The sequence below is a fragment of the Spermophilus citellus genome (assembly GCF_964194105.1).
Source record: "Spermophilus citellus genome assembly, chromosome: 8".
Lineage (NCBI taxonomy): Eukaryota > Metazoa > Chordata > Mammalia > Rodentia > Sciuridae > Spermophilus > Spermophilus citellus.
In genome coordinates this window covers 62,350,455-62,369,889 of record NC_138189.1, presented here as the reverse complement: position 1 = coordinate 62,369,889, position 19,435 = coordinate 62,350,455, and the positions used below count along the sequence as shown (strand labels likewise).

The window sequence follows — 19,435 nt, the reverse complement described above, 5'->3', positions numbered from 1 at the left end:
CTGTGCTAGCAGAGTTTTGTCTGATTTTTATTGCTTTTTTTTTAAACATCGGGTTTTGTACTGTTATAATTTCTAGCATTTCATAATTAATCGACCCCTCTGCTGGTCTCTATCAATTCCTTCTTTTTACTTTCCTTAGGTTTCTATTGTGGTTCTCTAGCTTCTTGAGTTAAATATTTAGTCCATTTGTTTTTGTGCTTTACTGCTCAATAATAAGAGCTGCCATCAATTTTCTTTTGAGTATAATTTTGCCTACATCATTTAAGTTTTGATAACTGATTTCTTCCTCATCAATATTTCTTAATAGTTTACTGCTTTAATTTCCTTTAAGACCTAGTAATTATTTAGGAGATTATTTAAAATATTCCAAGGGGTTTAAATTTTTTTAATTATCTTTTCATTATTAATTTCTAATATATTCATAGTAGAATATAGCCAGTATAATTATCCATTCATTAACTTACTCCAGGTCTCCTTACAATCAAGTATTTTATCAATTTTTATAAAGGGCAGTAACAAATCCTTACATAGTGCTTACTATTTGATAGGCAGTTTTCAAAAATGCTTTGTATGTATTAACTCAATTTTCTCAGTAATTCTATTTCACAAATGAAGAACCTGAGGCACAAGGATGTTGCTCAAGTAATTGTAAAGTGGCAAGTGGCAAAACTCACACTCAAACCTACTGAGTTTGGCTCTAAGTCCAGGATATTAATAAGATGTTGAATGTTTCAAGAACATTTTAAAAAATAAGATTTTTCCCCATAAAGGATTTTTCTATTTTGAAGGATTTTTTTTTCTGAACACTTTGGCCATTATTTAACATAAACCTTTTTTTTTTTTTTTTTTTTTTTTTTGGAGTGGATGATTGCTTGTGAAGCCACCTATATATCTAAATAGATAGTTTAAAAAAATCTTTTAATGCTATTAGTTGCATTTTTTTCTTCTTCCCAACATGATTTTCAGGCCATTGTAGAAAATTGGTCAAGTTTATAAATGAGGGTGAAGGCTTTCTGCAGAGTTCAGAAAAGCCAGGAAACAGAGGATACCTGGAAGTGGAAGGAGTCACTCTGGGTTGGGGCTCCCGAGTGCCTGTACCACACAATGCCTTCATTGATGTCCTGTTGGGTGAAGGTGCTGGTGGGGGTTGCTGTCCTCCCATCAGGCAGGTGCTGCCCTTGGTCTGCAGGACTGTCCGCAGGCATATTCACCAGAAGGACCACTTCCCCTAGAAAATCAGAGGATACACAATGAGGAGATCTGGGGAGAGTAAGTTAAGAGTTCTTATCCTTCTTCCCCATCCTTCTCTTTTATTTTTTTTAACTAAAAATAAATGATTGTTTTTATTTAAGATGAAGGAAAGGATGTTAATACAGAATTCAACAGATATTACTAAATTCATCTTTAGATATAGAATTCCCAGTCTTTCAGCTAAAAGAACCAAGGAAAATTTACATATAAAGTTGTATAAAGGAGGCCCAAATAGTAGTTAGTGTAGGCTGTAAACACTCAAACATCAGGCATGGAATGGATTCATTTCTATACACAACTTTCTGTGCAACAATTTTCTAATCAGGAAGTTGGTATAAAAACACAATAGAAAATTAGAAAACATTCAGTGAAAGATGCTCTTGGGAGAGTTCTGTTCAATGAAAATATTAATAGCTAATACTAGAAAAAATATGGCAGGCACCAGACTCTATGTGGTGGTTCAAACCCAGCTCCACCACTTCCAACTGCATGAGCTTACGTATGCTCTGTAAGTCACTGTTCTTCATTGGTAAAATAAGGATAACACAGGTTAAGCATTTGCAATGTGAAAAATCTGTAAAATAATAATCCAAATCTGAAATGCTCCAAGATCCAAAACTTTTGGAGCATCACCATGATGGTACAGTGGAAAATTCCACATTGGATCTCATGTGATGGATCATAGTCAAAATGCAGCCACATTTTAAAAATACTGTATAAAATTACTTTTGAGATATGTGCATAAGGTGTATATGAAACATAGATGAATTTCCATGTTTAGACATGGATCCCATGCCAAAGACATGTCATTACAGGTATGCAAATATTCCAAAATTTGAAAAAATATATCTGAATTCGGAAATACTTGTGGCCTTGGCCTGTTGGATAAGGGATGCTCAACTTGCAGTAAACATTTCACAAATGCTCATCCTTACTGTAATTTCTATTTAATACTTCTAAATGATGTTATTATCATCTCCATGAATCTCCATGAATTAATTCATCAGATGAAGTTCTTTAGGTTCAGAGAAGTTCAGTGGACATCACACATTTGATAAGGTAATGAGTGAGGATTTAGATCTGAAGCTCATATTCTTGGTCATGAACCTCTGTTATTAATCAAAAGTATTTTGTTTATATGTATTAGTATTAATCTTGATAAATAACTGATCATGTTTTCTCCTCCTTCATTCTTTAAACTTTATTTGGACTGAAGCAAGAAAATATAACTCTAAATACTATCAAATCTATTTTTACTGCTTATTATTCACCTGAAGTTACTGTTGTCTTAAAGTGAGATCACAAATACAGAGGTGTTATAGAAACAATTAAAATTTCACAAGAAGAATATACCTTCAAGTGAAGGTGAAACTGAAATAGAAGAACTGCTGAAAATCAGCGATATTCACACGAAAAGGCATCTAACAATAAATCTGAAAGAAGACATCCTTTCACCTTTGATAGTGAAAGGCATGGAAGAGTGTGAGGTGGAGGAGAAAAATAACATCTATGTGTTTATTTGTCTATTTTTAAAACATTCAGTAGGAGAACACCGAGTTCTTAAAACAGACATACTGGGCCATTGACAGCACATTTTTTTCCCCCAAAAATTTGTAGCACATTTTAATTACCCTAGAGAAATTTATTTTCTTAGTCAAAGAAAACACTCATTCTAATATTTAGATGCTCTAAATTCAAGTTTAAAATGAGCATAATGTCCTGGATGGTAATGAAATACTGAAATATAAGAAGAAGATCACTACTCTTCTTTACAGAATCAGGTGTGGAATCAACTCACTCTAGTTTTCTTTCTTATATTATTTTTCATTTGTACCTAGTCAAAAATTCCATTACCACTCTCCCAACTCAAATTTTGTTCATAAGGTGCCATTAATAGACATGACTTCCCAGGATGTGGACTTTTTATGAGTGCAAATACAGCCAGAAAAGGTGATTCTGAAAGGAAATCACCACAATGCAAACGTGACGAGTAGAAGGGACAGAACACACTCAATTGCTGATTTCTTAGCTACTTGGCCTTCTAATAGAAAAGTAATGCAGAATTTTCCTAATGAGGCCTAATAAATTCTTTTTCATATAAAAGTTTCTTCCATGCTATACAGATAGACAGGAATCACAGGATATTGGCCAATTTCATTAGATTCAACGCAATAAGTAGAACCCAATGGATCTATTTACTAAATGAGGCCCTTAGAAACTAGGGGGATTCAAAGATAAGCAAGATGCAGTTCCTATCCCTAAAGATCAGCCCCCAACCAAGTGGAAGCCACTGGGAGATTCTCAATAGGTGAATGGCATGAGCTGATTTAGAACACATAATGTGTGTTATCAGAACATAGAAAGTCTATAAAGCTTGGTAGTCCTGGTAGAGAGGCTGGAATTTATTCTATAAAAAATCACTCAAGTAATAGTAATGTAATAATATTATGGAATAATAGGTGTGAAAATATAATAACAGGAGGATGGCAGGTTGGAGGGAGGACAAAGAGTTCAGTACTGGATGTGTTTAATACAGAAACCTTGGTGACAAGCTCAAGAGTGGACAAGGAGAAATACTGGTATTATGTGAGAGTCACCACACAGTGGTAAGAGGCACCGTTTTCCCCCCACCTCTTTCCACATTTTTTTTATTAGTGCATTATAGTTGATCATATTATATAATAATATGATTTGTTATATATTCATACATGCATATAATATAATGATACAATTTTTCCAATATCACTCCCCAGAGAAACAACCTTTTCTGTAGTACCTTACCTCTGCTTCTATGATTATATCATACAAGGATATGACACAGGTTTAAAATACTGAAAATCATCTCCATTTGGGATTTCCTGTATACCAAATTTTATATTTTAACTAAGAATTTTGAAGAGAAAATTTAATAGCTATTAAGGATTAGAATCTCATTTGGAACTCCATGAATTATGTTGGGATTGAGATAATTTCTATTAACAGTTTTCTTATACTATGATGAATAATTTAGAGTTGGCAGTATGATTAAGTCAGATTGTCCCTCAAATGATGTTCAAGGTATTTTGTTAAAACCATCCCATTAAATTTATTTTCAAATCTATGAAGTAGCAAAGGGTACAAGTATTAATCAACTCATCTAAACCTTTATTTGAAGATAGTGATGAATCAGGGAACAGTTGAATTTAGGCCCTTTATGCACATACTATAGAAAAAAAATTATATTTATTTGCATTCCAAGGTCAACTCTTCACAAAATGCCTGGAGTCCAACCTGAACCTTCTGAAATTATAAGGGAGTTCATAGTAGCCAGGGATCAAGGAAGTAACGCCTACACAGATGCATCTCACTGAACAGATGGAGGAAGGTAGACAGGTGTCTAGTTCCCACCACTCTTTTCACTCTTAAATAGTTCCCAAGGGTAATGTGATTTGATTACTGTTAGTAGTGAGATCTGGACACAAAGAAAGATTATGTTCACAGGAAGAAATTAATTAAGAGAGTTACAGTAAGAAAGGGATCACAATAAAGTCTACATGGCATTTATTAAGAAGAAATGGCAAACTTTTTCTGCTTAAAGCAATTTAATTCAGCATTGTTCTGTTTAATATTTGATGAAACATTGTGCTGTTTCTGTGAAATTTGGGGGCTTAGCTTTTGGCTTTTAATAATTAAGGTAGAGAATTTAATACAAGAGTCTTAGATTTTTAGAGATGAAAAGGACTTAAATGTTATCTAGCTTAAAATCAGTAGTTGGAAGTAAGATGAGAACAGGATGTTTATTAATTCCAAATGGGAAGACAGTAACTTAACAGTGGAGAAATTTGGCAGATATCACTTTAGCCAAGTTAACCAGCAATAAGACAGGGCCATCATGCACCTTCTGTATCGTACACTGAAAAAGGGGAAAAAGCATAATCTTAATCTAATAAAGAAAAAACCACCTGACAGACCCAAACTGAGCAGCACTCTATAAATATCTAACAAGTACTCTGCAAAAGTATTAAGGTCATTAAAGAAAAGAAGCAGAGAACTGTCACACATTGGAGGAGGCCAAGGAGACATGACAATTAAATGCAAGCTGGAATTCTGGATTGGTTCAGAAAAATAGCATTAGTGAGAAGACTGGCAAAATTTGAATAAGATCTATAGATAGTTAATGTGAATTTGTTAGTTTCAATAACTGCTCTATGGTCATGTGTGATATTAACATTAGGAGAAGATGGGTAAAGTATTCAAGAACTGTGAATTATTTTTGCAACTTTTCAATTAAGTCTAAAATTATTTAAACAGGAAGTAAAAAAATTATCTGACCTAATTTCTCAAAGAAACCTATGGCCCAAGGGAGTACAGTTGCCTTCTTCACAATCATGAAGTTCTATTATATCTCAACTAGACTGTTTTATAATTATAATATCAATTCTTGATAAGATTATGCTTTCTAATGTCTGTGGACACTGGAATTATTTTCAAATTGTCTAGAGTTAATTTTTTTACTCACTACAGAAAATGCATAATTTTTAAAATGTGATAACCCAGAGGGGAAAAAAATTATTCTTTCTCTGCTTTTTAATGTGCCAAGTGGATTTTTAGTTTTTATGAATATAATTTTCATTTTTAGATGATCAATTTAGATACTTTAAAAAAATCTGCCTAAACTAGATGCAGTGGCACATGCCTGTTGTCCCAGCACGTGGGAAGATGATTCTTAAGGATACCTGGAGTTCAAGGCCAGCCTAAACAACACCAGACCCCACCTCAAACAAAACAAATCCACTACCTGTTCCTTTATTTATACTGCATTTTGAAATTTTCTTTCAGTTGTGACTCCTTCTTTTAGGTCTTTAAACCATTTTAAATATACCTATTTCATAGTTTTTAATGATTGTTCCTTTCTTTGACATTCTTGGGGTTTTAATCACCTTGTTTGTTTTAGTTTTGTGTCCTCCTGTGTCTTTTGGTTTGGGGTTCTGCACTAATCCTCAGTAGATTGATCTGAGAGTCCTAGTGGCCTGGTGGAGAGTAGGCCTTGTTACAGTGGTTTATACTTCCTGCAAGGAACCCAAGAAGTGTCATTGGCCTTAGATTAATTTTCATCTAAAGTCTCCATTTTTGGTGTTGTGCACAAGGCATATATTTTAATTTAATCCTGGATCTGGAGGAGAAATAGGCTCGAAGTTCTAAATTCTCAGCAGACATTTTGCTCTACTCTGAGAAAGGCAGGTCTCTGTGCTGATGAGCCTCTTCTTTCCTATTCTGTCTCTCTAAGTGAAGGACCATCCTTCCAGAGCCCTGGTTTTAGGTGGGGTCTTAATTTCAGCTCCCTGTTTGTGCATGAATTTCAACTCCTAAGTTCCCAGGTTCCTGAGACAGACTGCCCCTCTCAGGGAAGCTGTACCCTGAGCTCTTGCACACCGACTCCAGTGCCTTCCTTGCTGCTGGCACCTGGAGTTTCTTGGGTGCTCAGCTATGAATGCTTTACAATCTTGGATACTCAGCTATGAACACCTTACCCTTCTTGCTACATTTTATCCAGCGTTTTTAGGCAATGATAATGGGCAATTTCTCTGGTTAATGTATTCTACTATCTTGCTGGAAGAAGTAACAGTGGTGAATGCTGAAGAATGTTTCTGTGAAATATACTTTTTAAAATTCACATCAAGAAGTCTGGCAATGGTCTGAGAATGATTTAAGGTAGAGTTTGAGAGCCTGACTTTTGAAATTTAACTGACATCCATTAATTAGTCATTGACTATTAACAGGCTGGTTTATCCCAGGTTTCTAGTGTGCAAAATTAAGTTATTAGAAATTTAAATTAAGATTTAGCTGTTATTTTTTTTTTAAAGAGAGAGGAAAGGAGGAGAGAGAGAGAGAGAGAGAGAGAGAGAGAGAGAGAGAGAGAGAGAGAATGAATTTACTTATTTTAGTTCTCGGCAGACACAACATCTTTGTTGGTATGTGGTGCTGAGGATCGAACCCGGGCCGCACGCATGCCAGGCGAGCGCGCTACCGCTTGAGCCACATCCCCAGCCCAAGATTTAGCTGTTATATATAATGTATTTATAAAATTTACTCACTACCTAGCAAATGTGTGTAGTGTGGTAGGTGTGGAAATTGATCTGATTTTAAGAGAGGTGTATAAAATTAGAGAGTTCACTGGAACTGCAACCTTGCTCATGGCATCGTATAAAAGCAAGTCCTAGACTGCTGAATGCAGAGATGAAACCATGCAAAGAAAAAAAATTTACCAAACTGGGGGTGGTCTTGTGTAATCTTGTAGATAATATCTTCAGCGTTGGCACCTGGAGCTTCAGCCTGTAAGATTCTGTTGGTAATCTGCAGCATCCCCCCTTCTGGAACCCATACCATCGAATTAGCTACAAGCCGAAGTGCTCCATCATTCTAGAATAAGGGAAAAGGGCAGAATTGGAGCCAAGCATAATAAGAACACATTAATACTGAAAAGCACTAGTTATCAGGTCCTTTTGTTGCAAAAGATCATCTGATAAGAAAGAGAGATTTATAGTTTAGAGTCATAGTGTGAACCATGGGTATACATTATGTGTAGATATATGCATGTATACATTTATAAGTGTCTATATTCTGCTTTTCAATTGTTCATGAGCCAATAATTTACATCGTTCTCCATTTCTTTCTTTCTGTCTCTCCATTTCTTTCCTTCTTTTGTCCATCTACCTGCCCTTCTGCTCTCACCATCCACTATATTCAAAAGAGTTATTTATTGAGTACCTATTTATGCCAGCTCCTTTGCTACAGAACTGAAATATGCAACAATGTTTGAAAGCAAGATCTCAACTTCAGAAGGAGCGACACACAATTATCAAATAATTAGGACACTTCACAGTGATGCTCTTTAAGAAGCTTCAGCAGGGAACCATGAGGCCATAGAAGAAGGAACTCTCTGGAAGATTTTCCTAAAGAAGAATTATTCATTTCTGAATAACAGAAAAAAAAGGGCTTTCTAAGTAGTGAAGTGGTGAAACAGATTTTAGGCAGAGGGCCCAGTTTAAGCAAAGGCAAAAATGCGAGACAACATACTGTGTTTGATAAATGTCCAACTGTTTGGCGCCAGTAGAGCTGAGGAAGCCAGGGGAAGGGTGGATAAAAAGTGAGAGTGTCTTCTGGAAGGCTACTAAAAAGTAGAAGTTATTCTAAAAGTCTCAATTCATCTTATCAGCACTGGAAAGAAAACAGGTGTCTTCAGGGAAGGAAATGGGATGATCCCACTGATGGAATGATCAGCCTGTCTTTAGAAAGATGGCCTCCAAGGGCAAGAGATGGAGGTGACTAGCATTGGGATGAATCTGGAGCTGGAGAAATCATTTAACAAGTTCTTGCAATGGCTCAGGGGAGAGGAGATCAAGGCCTGTAAGAGGGTAATTGCAATGGGAACGAATAGTTAGAAACAGATTTGAGAAACACACACAGAGTGAAATGGACAGGCCTGATGGCTGATTGAAAGTGAGGGACCAGGGCTGGGGATGTGGCTCAAGCGGTAGCGCGCTTGCCTCGCATGCGTGCGGCCCGGGTTCGATCCTCAGCACCACATACCAACAAGGATGTTGTGTCCGCCGAGAACTAAAAAATAAATATTAAAAATTCTCTCTCTCTCTCTCTCTCTCTCTCCTCTCTCACTCTCTCTTTTAAAAAAAAAAAAAAAAAAAAGAAAGTGAGGGACCAAAAGTGGAGAGTAGCTGGCTGGAAGAAATCACCTATTTAGCACTCCTGAGAAAGCCACCACTTTAATTGCTAAACTAATGTCATTAAAAAGTGCTGCCATTCCTGATTTACAAGGTGTACACCCTCTTCCCAAACCTCATAATTGACATTTTCCACAGAATGCGATTAGTAGCTGCCAAGGCCCAGTTTTCCGTTTGTTTTTGTACTTCAAAAATCAGTGAATCTGATATTTTAAAATAGGACATTTCGGAAAGAATGGTTTTCTAAATTATTGTTGTTATTTTTGGATATGCCAATAAACAACACAGCAAACAGCACACTCAGGAGAACACTCAGAAGAGAAAGCAACAGCTATTCTTTCGCAATTACTAGGCACTTGAGCATTTCACCTCTAAGAAGTCAGTCATGCCCATTTTCACCACATGTATCAAGAAACTGAGTCAAATGGTGCCCAAGAGAACAGTCATAAAGGCACTTTCTATGCTGATTTGTGCTCAGGGGCAAAATCCCAGAGAATTTTCTCTTTCGCAATGGATCTAGCATGCTATTTACGGAAACATCAAAAGTATGTCAGTAATTTTGCATATAGTCTACCAGAATTCTGGGAGAAAAGGCTCTAACTCCAAGAGAATTTAAAATGCCCTGACACACTGGGACACAGGTTTCATAACTGCAAGGAATATTTCTAATAGAAGCAGCCTAGTCAACTTTAATTTTGGTAATAGAGATCAATTATATGTCAATAATATTACATTACTGGACTAAATAGGCAATGCAGTTTTTTTGTTTGTTTGTTTGTTTTATTCTAAGCAAATAAGTACTGGAACCTGAGCACACATTTCCCAGATGGCTCTTTACTACATCTCTGTCTTGACTGTACTTTACCAATACAATTCTTTATTATTCCTGTGTGACTATTTAGGAAATAGTACAACTTGTAACTCAGAGCTTAGATAACAGTAGCACCTAGAAACTTAAGATACATAGAATCTTGGCCCTTACCCCAGATCTTCTGAATCAGACCTCCTGAATAGGAATCCACATTTGAAAAAGTATCCAAGAGATGTGCAGTCATGCTCAAGTACCAAGAACTATTTTCAGATTAGAGACTACAATCTTTAGAGTGGCTCACAGTAGATCTTTGAGAATATTTAAGCTTAAAATGAATAGTATATATGCCTCCGATTCTGAATTATTGCTTTTGGTACTTAAGAAGAAATGGAAATGACACTAAGGATAAGAAGTACAATTCTTGGATGTCAACAAGATGGTAGAATAGGAGGTTTTATCCCCCACACCCAAGAAACCCTATAAAATGTTTTGTAGTGCCGAGGATCAAACCCATGGCCTTGTGCATGCTAAGTAAGCATTTTACCACTAAGCTACACACCTAGCCCTAGAAACCTAATTTTAACTACCATCCACAGATAACTATCTTCATCAAAGCCCATGAGTCCAGCTAAAAGGTTTCAGCACCTTGGTGGAACACTGAAAAGGATAAGAAAAATCTTTCATTTAATCCATATCATCCTCTTCAAGATGGTACAGTTCAGTGCCAAGAGAAAAGGGCACAAAGCTTATTTAAAGAAATAATGAGCCAGGTGCAGTGGCACACACCTGTAATCCCAGTGGCTTGGGAGGCTGAGGCAGGAGGATTTAGAGTTCAAAGTCAGCCTCAGCAAAAGTGAGGTGCTAAGTAATTTAGTGAGACCCTGTCTCTAAATAAAATACAAAATAGAGCTGGGGATGTGGCTCAGTGGTTGAGTGCCCCTGAGTTCAATCCCCAGTACCCTCCACCCCTCAGAAGAAGAGAGAGAAACCCCCAGAAATCTAGAATTCTGTATACCACAAACACACCCTTCAGAAGCAAAGGATTAGACAGAGGGGAGTGAAGGGAGGGGAGGGGGCATGAAGGATAGTAGAATGAATCAGACATTGTTACCCTACGTATTACCTTATGACTACATGACCAGTATGATTCTACATCATGTACAACCAGAATGAGAAGTTGAATTCCATTTATAATTAATGTGTCAAAATGCATTCTACTGTCATGTGTAACTATTTAGAACAAATAAAAAAATTTTAAAAAGTTGTTAAGTGATGTCAGGTACAAAAATTCACAAACTGTATGATTCCACTTAAATATAACATCCAGAATAGGTAAAAACATAGCAACAAAAAGCAGATTGTTGTTTAGCAAGGGCTTGTGGGTGGAGGTGTGAGGGGGCAAGGGAACTAGGAATAACTACTCTAACAGGTGTAAGGTTTCATTTTGGAGGGAAGGGTGTGTTTTGGAATTAGCTCTAGGTAGTGGTTGTACAACCTTATAAATGCATTAAATGTTACTGAATTATTCACCTTAAAATAGTTCATTGCATTTCATGTGAACTTCATCTCAATAAATTAACAAAACAAAACAGAAGAATGACAGAAAAATTTCCAAATCTGGGGAGGGAAATGAACATACAGATTAATGAAGCCCAAAGAACTGCAAATAGATTGAACATAAACTCTTCATCAAAGCACATTCTCAAGAGAAAAATTGCCTATCACATGCAAGGAACCCTGGAAGACTAGCAGTGGATCACTCAGCAGAAATCTTGTAGGCCAGGTAAGTGGAATGATAATCAAAATGTTTAAAGATGAAAACTGCCAACCAAGAATAATTTCCCGGCAAAGCTGTCATTCAGAAATTAAGACGAGATAAAGACTTTCCCAAACAAAAGCCAACAGAATTTATCATGACTGGGCCTGTCTCACAAGAAATGCCAAAGTTCTTCAAGTTGAAATGAAAAAAAGTTAATTAGCAACATGAAAACACCTGAAAGTAGAAAACATGGCTAAAGCAAAGTACAGTTGGCCTTCTGTATCCATGGGTTCCAAAAATATGGATTCACCCAACTACAGGCAAAAAATCCCGGGGGAAAAAATCATGTGTATAATGAACATGTAGAAACTTTTCTAGTTATTATTCCCTACATACAACATAACTACTATTTACATAGTCATGGTAATTAATGACTCTAGTATAAAAGTTAAAAGAAAAAATTATTAAACATAATGATAGCTATAAAACTTACTAATGGATTTATGACTTACAGGGATATAAATTATAATACCAATAACAAAATGGTGAGAGACAGGGAGACATAAAAGTGGAGAGTTTTGTACGTGATTGAAGAGACATTGTTATCAGCTTATATGAACTATTAAAGCTATAAGATGTTTTATAAGCCTCATGGTAGTCACTAAAGAGTCTGCAGTGGATATACAAAAGATGGAGAGAAAGGAATCAATGTATACCACTACAAAAAAAAAAAAGTAATCAAATTACAAAGGAAAACAGAATATTATTCAAGTTCAAGGAAGAAGGAAATCCTGTATTTGTAACATGGATGGACTTGGGGGAACATTTAGCTAAGTGAAATAAGCCAGACACAGAAAGAAAACAACTGGAAGATCTTGCTTATATATGGAATCTAAAACAGTCAAACTTATAGAAGCAGAGAGTAGAATGGTAGTTGATGGAAGCTACAAGACAGGAAATAGGGAGATAACAGTAAAAAGGACATAAAGTTTCAGTTCTACAAGACATAAATTCTGAGATCTATATAGCATAATGCCTAAAGCTAACAATGCTGTATGGGAGACTTCAAAATTACTAAGAGGAGCTATCTTAGGTAAAATGTTCTTACCATAAAGAGAAGTAATAGCATTAAAGGGTCAGGAGGGAATTTTGGTTGGTGATGGTGTCTATGACTCTGAAGTGATGATGGTTTTATGGGTGTGTACCTATCTCCAAACTCATTGAGTTGTGCATATTAAATACAGAGAGGTTTTTACTTACCAATCATTCTCAATAAAGTAGTTTAAAACAAAGAAATACAAATCTTCCCACTCATCATGATGATTGTTTTTTTGTTGTTGTTTTGTTTTCTTCTGGGAGAGGGTGAAGAAATATTTGAGAACAGATGCCTATAAGTTCTTTTCTATAGGTAAAGAGTCCAAAAAGCCAAATTTTAACCTAATTTTCCCAGTGGCTCTGACATTTTGGAATTTGTGTCCTTGTAGGTTTTTTTTTTTTTCTTGCACATTGGCTCATATATCCCTGTCAGCTCAAAAAATTAGCTATATTACTAGTTGAATAATCTCCTGCCCAATGAGGTTTGATAAATCCTCCAGAGTACATTAGCAGGCGATGAAAGTTCAACAAGTAAAATTGAGGGCGTGATTAAAACAGTACTTTATATTAAATAGTTCTTCTAATTCATTTCATAGAACAATAGGCAAGCAAATGTTGGTAATAAAGTTTAGCCATTACATATCAATTATATTTGAGTAAAAATATTAATGTTTCAAACCAGAAGTAAGAGCATAAGCCTCCATCCTTTGGGGGGAAAATCTCACAAACAAAATGAAAGCTCCCAATCCCATAAATTAAAAATTAAAATTACATCAATGGTGTAACTTTAGCTCAAATGATAGTGTACTCCAACTCCTAGCTAAAATATGCAAGACAAAGTTTTAAAAACCTCACTCTTTGGAAAATGACTAAAGTTGGATATAACAGTGACCCTATCATTTTACTTACTCTGTAAAAATATGCTTTAATTCGTAAGATTTCATTTATACCATCACTTTTAAGATTTAATGTAGTGGGACTTTGTGAACTTTAGGTTAGGAGCATGTGGTGTGACAGATATAAGATCAAATTTATCAGCAGGAAGAAAGAGGGGAAGCTAATTTGAAAGTTTCTGTGTTTGTTAAGGTGGGCATGAGCCTCAGAGGCTTGCTACTTCAGGTCAGAAATATAGGACCTTTGCTTCAGGTACATTTCTACTGATGTAAATATTCATATCAACAAAATGTTTCTGAGCATGCACTTTTTCAGACACTGAATTAAACAGGCTAAGGTAAGTCCTGCCAAAAGGTAAAACCCTGACATGTGGCAAGGATTTGTTTACTTGGGAAACAGGCTCTTATTCATACAAATAAACATTTTTTTTTTTACCATTGATAACTGTAATTCTTACAAACATCATTATTGTCAACTAACTGTATCCTTGTAAGACCACCAATGAACGGTGGTCATTGATGAAACTGAGGGGAAACACAACAGTGCTTTGTAGCTGCCCGTAGGCATTACCACAGCTAGAAATGGCCCACCAGGATAGAATTTTCAATCCAGTGCATAGTATGACAGTGGGGGCTTTTAACATTAAAGCATTACCTGGCAGCAGAAAACAACCATTCAAACAACAATAAACAAGGTCAGAAAGATCATCAAATTTATTATCAGAATAGAAAAAAGGCATGATTTCCACAGGCACCTTTATTAATGAGAAAGTAGATAATTCCTTGAAAGTCCAGCAGTAGAAAGAAGCCCACCAGACTTCTTTCCCCCAGGCCAGTTTAGCCCTTACTGGATGTTGAATTACTTTGGAATCATCTCTCTAGCAGACTTGGGGTTGGTAATCCACCTAATTAATGAAAGCCTGTTCCGCAGGACTTTCTCTTTATTACTTTTTCTTTCTTTCTTTTTGCCTCCTTCCTCTAACTGGACATGTTTTAGCATCAATCCTGGTTCCATTTCCTCAGCAGCTCAGTACAAGCCTGGAGGTGGCAGTCAAGTTTATTCACTGCCAGGCCAAGTTTGGGGGAACTGGTGTATAACTTGAAAAACCAGGGTGAACAAACAGCTCCTCCATTCAGTGCCCGGTGAGCCTCCCCTCAGGCAGCAGAGGTGCTGGGGTGCTTCTCATCTAACACAGAAACCTATGGCAAGACAGGGACACAGGCACCTGCCCCCTCAGGCCCTTGCATCCATCACTCATCTACCCAGCCCACAGAAATGCACCAAACCCCTATAATATGCTGGGCTCAAAACACTAAAACTGAAATAGTCCCTCTTCTCACAGATTCCTTTTTCAATTCCTTCCTCTCAGAAGGAATAGAGAAACAGGCTGAGCTTCTATTGAACAATATTAGGGTTAATTAGTACATCCATTCACTAAACTGAAATCCTTTGGCCATTCCATTTAAGCTGCCAGCTAGACATCAGCCAATAACTGGTCCCTCTCCAAATTTAACATACAAGTAGCCTCAGGCTAAGATCTCTCATGCCATCTTCCAAAATGGCTATCAGAATGAAACCAATCATGTCTGACTGCATAACTACTGGATGCGGTAGCAACTGAGGCCATTTTTCTCTTCTTGTGCCCAGTAGATTTCTGATAATAAATAGCCTGGCTTGTAATAAGCTGTGGTTAAGTCCAAAGGGAAGAGTCCAGGAGGCTTGAGGCCCAGTCTGCTTGGACAGGGCATTAAGAAAATGACTAAATAATTGTCTTCATTTTATCCATGTAGGAAATAAGAACATGTGTGATCCAAACATGGAAAAACAAAGGCCAGAAAGAAAAGAGTCTGATAGTTAAACACAGGAGGCAGATGCACTTGAAATGAAATCACAGCCCCGGCCCTAAGCACCTTTATACAGATGAATGTTGTCAAACTTCTTTACACTTTAGTTTCCTCTTTTGGAAAATTAACGATAATTGTACAAATATTACAGAATAAATCTGCAATTCAAAAGGAACAATTCACATCACACTTTAGTGTCCAATAAATGTTAAAAAACAAAACAAACAAACAAACAAAAAAACCCTTCCACTCATGGTAGAATTTCCTCTAGAAGAAATAAGGTCATAATAGTTGCTATCTTAACCTTCTTCAGCAAGATAGCATAAGCATCAGTAGAAGTGGTAGAAGGAAAAAGATTCTGAGTTTCTAAAGGGAAAAATAGTCTATATTTGTATAATATTATCAAATTACATTCAAGATTATTAGTATATCCTGTTGCATGCAAAGGCTCTGGCCACTGGCTTCACTGTTCCTCTTCATGTTTAAGAGTGACGTCATAGATCCATAACCACAGCAGTATATGAGATGGTGAGATGGAAAGGGGGAAGGGAGAGGGCCAACCCACACTCCATTTAGGAATCACAAGCAGACACATTGAAAACACATGACTTGCAAGTTACAAGGACTTCAAGGACTCCAAACCTCTGTGCCTTCTATCTCATTTAAGGATGAAAATTCTATTTTTATTAGTTTTGTTAGTCAATGCAGCTAAAATCCTAGAAATGCCCTTCAGCTGTGAGCCTTTCCACACAAAATGATTGTGTAATACAATGAACTGAACTCCCAACATGGAGACTGGAACCACATTAGGAAAGGTGGCCATGAGGGTTGCACTGAAATCTAGGATGGCCTCTGGAAAAAAACAAGGAAGGGAGAAACTTTCTGCATCTGTCTAGACTTCATCTCTTCATAACTAACCCTCATCTCCCAGGGTGACTGCAGGAGAGTGATAATTAGGATTAGCTACGAGGTGGCCATCTGCCAACTCCATCTCCTAATCAGCCTTCACGTCCTCCCATCTCTCTCGCTCGCCACCATCACTGTGTTCAGCAGCTGAAAATGATGAGACAAGAGACTGAGAAACTAGTTAGCAGACCATATTAGATTCAATTGCTTCCCTTCAGGAGGCTCCACTGCAAATTTAGAGTGATCATTGGTGAGAAAGTGACAAGTGATTTTAAACTGTCCTCAGCAAGTCAATCTCTCAAGCTAATCACTAGTGACAACTCTGTAGGTAGTGATATTTGGAATGAAAAGTTAAAAAAAATGTGTTTTCTAAACTACTGCCATGGAAAAGAGGCACTCAGGATGCTACTGAGAAAAGGTCTTCCAGTCAAATATCACTAAATTTTGAAAAGAAGATTTTGGGGAGTACTGGGGATTGAACCACTGAGCTATATTCTACTACATTCTAAGCCCTTTTTTTAAAAAATTTTGAAACAGGGTTTCACTAAGTTGCTGTGAGTCTCACTAAATTGCTGAGGCTAACCTCAAACTTGTGATCCTCCTGCCTCAGCCGCCTCAGCTACTGGGATCATAGGTGTGCACCACCGTGCCCAGACTTGAAAATATTTTTCAGTAGGACTATGTGATCTAGCATAGGTTAGCTCAGTATTTCGTAAAGTGTGATAACCATCTCATTTGTAATATCCAAAAATGTAGTACATGGATAAAATTTTACAGAAATATTATATTTTAATATTTCAGAAAAGTATAATATAGACATTAGGTCCATGATTATATCAATATAATTTGTTAGAATGAGGTCTCACACACACACAAACCAAATCGTTTCAAAGAAAAATAATAAGTAAATAATAACACCAGCACTCGTGGAAATAGGAAAAAAATAAGGTGACACATCAGTGACTCAGAATGATAAACACACTTTTAGCCCCTAGGCCAAAGACCCTTATGATTACCAAAAAAGAGGGTTCCTTTATCCCATTTCAGTTGGGCTAACAGGCTAACAGGATGGCTGAACTCTCCCCTTTAATTCATTAAGATTACTGACCAAGGGTTTCTCATTCCATGAGCTGTTTTAGAAGGGCAGACAAATACCAAGATGCCTTGATTCTCAGGCAGGAGACAAAAGGATCAGTGAATAATAATACAGTTTTACAGGAGTAGGTCAACAAAAAGAGTTGCAAATCATCCCATTTATAGAGATCAAGTGTGTTCCTAACAAGATATATTACTGCCCAAATACATTACTTATATAATAGGCACTTAATGAGCACCCATGTTATGCTTGAATAAATGAATAACTACCCATATCCTAACTTTATAAGCATTGCAAAATATTATCAGTGAACTTCATATTTAGGTGCAAGGAATGAAACTAGAATGACACTCACCTTGGGCACAGTCTTCACATGAAACAGTGTATTTTGGAAGGAGTGTCCATCATTGGCCTGCAAGACCAAAACATCAGATGTGCTCTCTGAGCCATCGTGAGCATAGAGGAGAAGGCCCCTGGAGAGTTCATCAAGCCGGAAATGATAGATAGGGGTTGTGGGGGACTGAAGAGTTTGGAGCAATTGGCCATGAAGTGGAGGATCAAGTACTTCGATGACCACATCCTGGGGATTGTCATCATCTCGAATGTCAAGGAGCTGGGTGGTGATGGTTCCCCGCTCTCCTCTGCTAATGTGGAGAACCTCATTTCTCAGCACATATGGGGCCTGTGGAGTTCAAGGGAAGCAGGGAAGAATAGTCATTTACTAGGAAAGAGAGGGTAACTCAGAGGATCAGTGTGGCAACCTGATTGATATTTCTATGCCTTTTAAGAAACTGTAGGTGCTCTGGCAAAGTAATAGCCCTGTGCCATGGTGAAAGCATTTGTCAGAGGTGCAGCTGGTCATAGTAACAACAGTGGTTGCAGATACTTTATATCTCTGGACTCTGGAGGTTTCTCAAATCAATTTAAGACCATAGTCTTGATAAGAGGCAATCAAAAAGGGCTACCAGCTTCTAAATTTCTATTTCATCTGCTCAGCTTCTAAATTTCTATTTCATCTGCTCAGCTTCTAAATTTCTATTTCATCTTCTCTCTTGATTTGCACTATATCCTCTACATTGTTAGTGAAATCAGCTCAGTATCAGGAAGGCCAGTCAGTTATCTGCATTCAATAAAGACTAACAGGAGCTATAGAATTTTTGAACGCGCCTTTGGGAGTTAAGTGCTTCACTCTAGGCCACTATGCAATATGCTGACTCAGAGTAAGGCACTTTTGCTTTCTGAAGTCATACTATTTCTAGTCCCTCCCAGCAAGTTTTTTCAAGTTCTCCCATTCAAATCTTGACAGAGTCCCATCCCAGTTCAGCTTTGAAAGCCCACGAGATTATGATCTGGATGAGTCAGGCAACCACCTGGTTAATTCGTACAACACTGCTAATATAGCAAACTTTAATATGTTTTCCTTGGGATTGTTTGGTTCCCCCCACCAACTTGAGTAAGCAGATAAAATGTTCTTTCATGAAGAAAAAAGTTAGTGAGTCACAACAGAAAAAAACCTCATACACATACACTCAACGAGGCCAGAAGCCAAAGAAAATATTTTCTTAGTTTTTTTAATACCATTTGAAGTTGAACCATCTAAGACTTTTCTCAACATATTGTCTTCTTTATTCCAAATGGCTTTTTAAAAAAACTACTCAAGCACCTTCCTGGCCTCCTGGAAATTAAAATTTCCATTAAAGTAATGTTTAACTAATGCATCATTATAATCACATAGTGGAAAATTAGATGGTAGCTACTCCTCAAAATTCCTGAGAATTCTAAAGCTGTGAGTTTATACATGGGAATGAATGGCCCCTCATATTCTGAAAGAGGAAAGGTCAGAGGTGATGTCAAAGTCCATAAATAGACTAATTTAGTTACATGAGAAAATTTTAGGGAAGCTCAACACTATATTGAAATAACACAAAATTTAAATGAACAAAAATAAGTTAAAATTTCTTTTTAAAATTCCACTTTAAAAAGTTAAAATGATAAGAGTTTATCATATAATACATAAATAAAATGTGCCCTCATTATCTACTCACTTAGAGAAAGTGGAAA

At 36.8% G+C, this 19,435-nt stretch overlaps 1 protein-coding gene across 6 annotated transcripts in view; it reads right to left on the bottom strand.

Moving 5' to 3' along the window:
• FRAS1 (Fraser extracellular matrix complex subunit 1) overlaps positions 1–19,435 on the bottom strand; it is a 448,933-nt gene that overhangs the window by 123,333 nt on the left and 306,165 nt on the right. For all 6 annotated transcript variants that reach the window (XR_014023287.1, XM_081304117.1, XM_081304120.1 and 3 more), the window contains exons 29-31: positions 17,730–18,056; positions 7,497–7,650; positions 1,050–1,228 (exon numbers count right to left, since the gene is read on the bottom strand). Coding sequence is in view for 5 of the 6 variants with exons in the window: in XM_081304117.1 (XP_081160243.1) it covers positions 1,050–1,228; positions 7,497–7,650; positions 17,730–18,056 (660 nt within the window). In the remaining variant the exon portion in view is untranslated. The remainder of the gene's footprint in view (positions 1–1,049; positions 1,229–7,496; positions 7,651–17,729; positions 18,057–19,435) is intronic.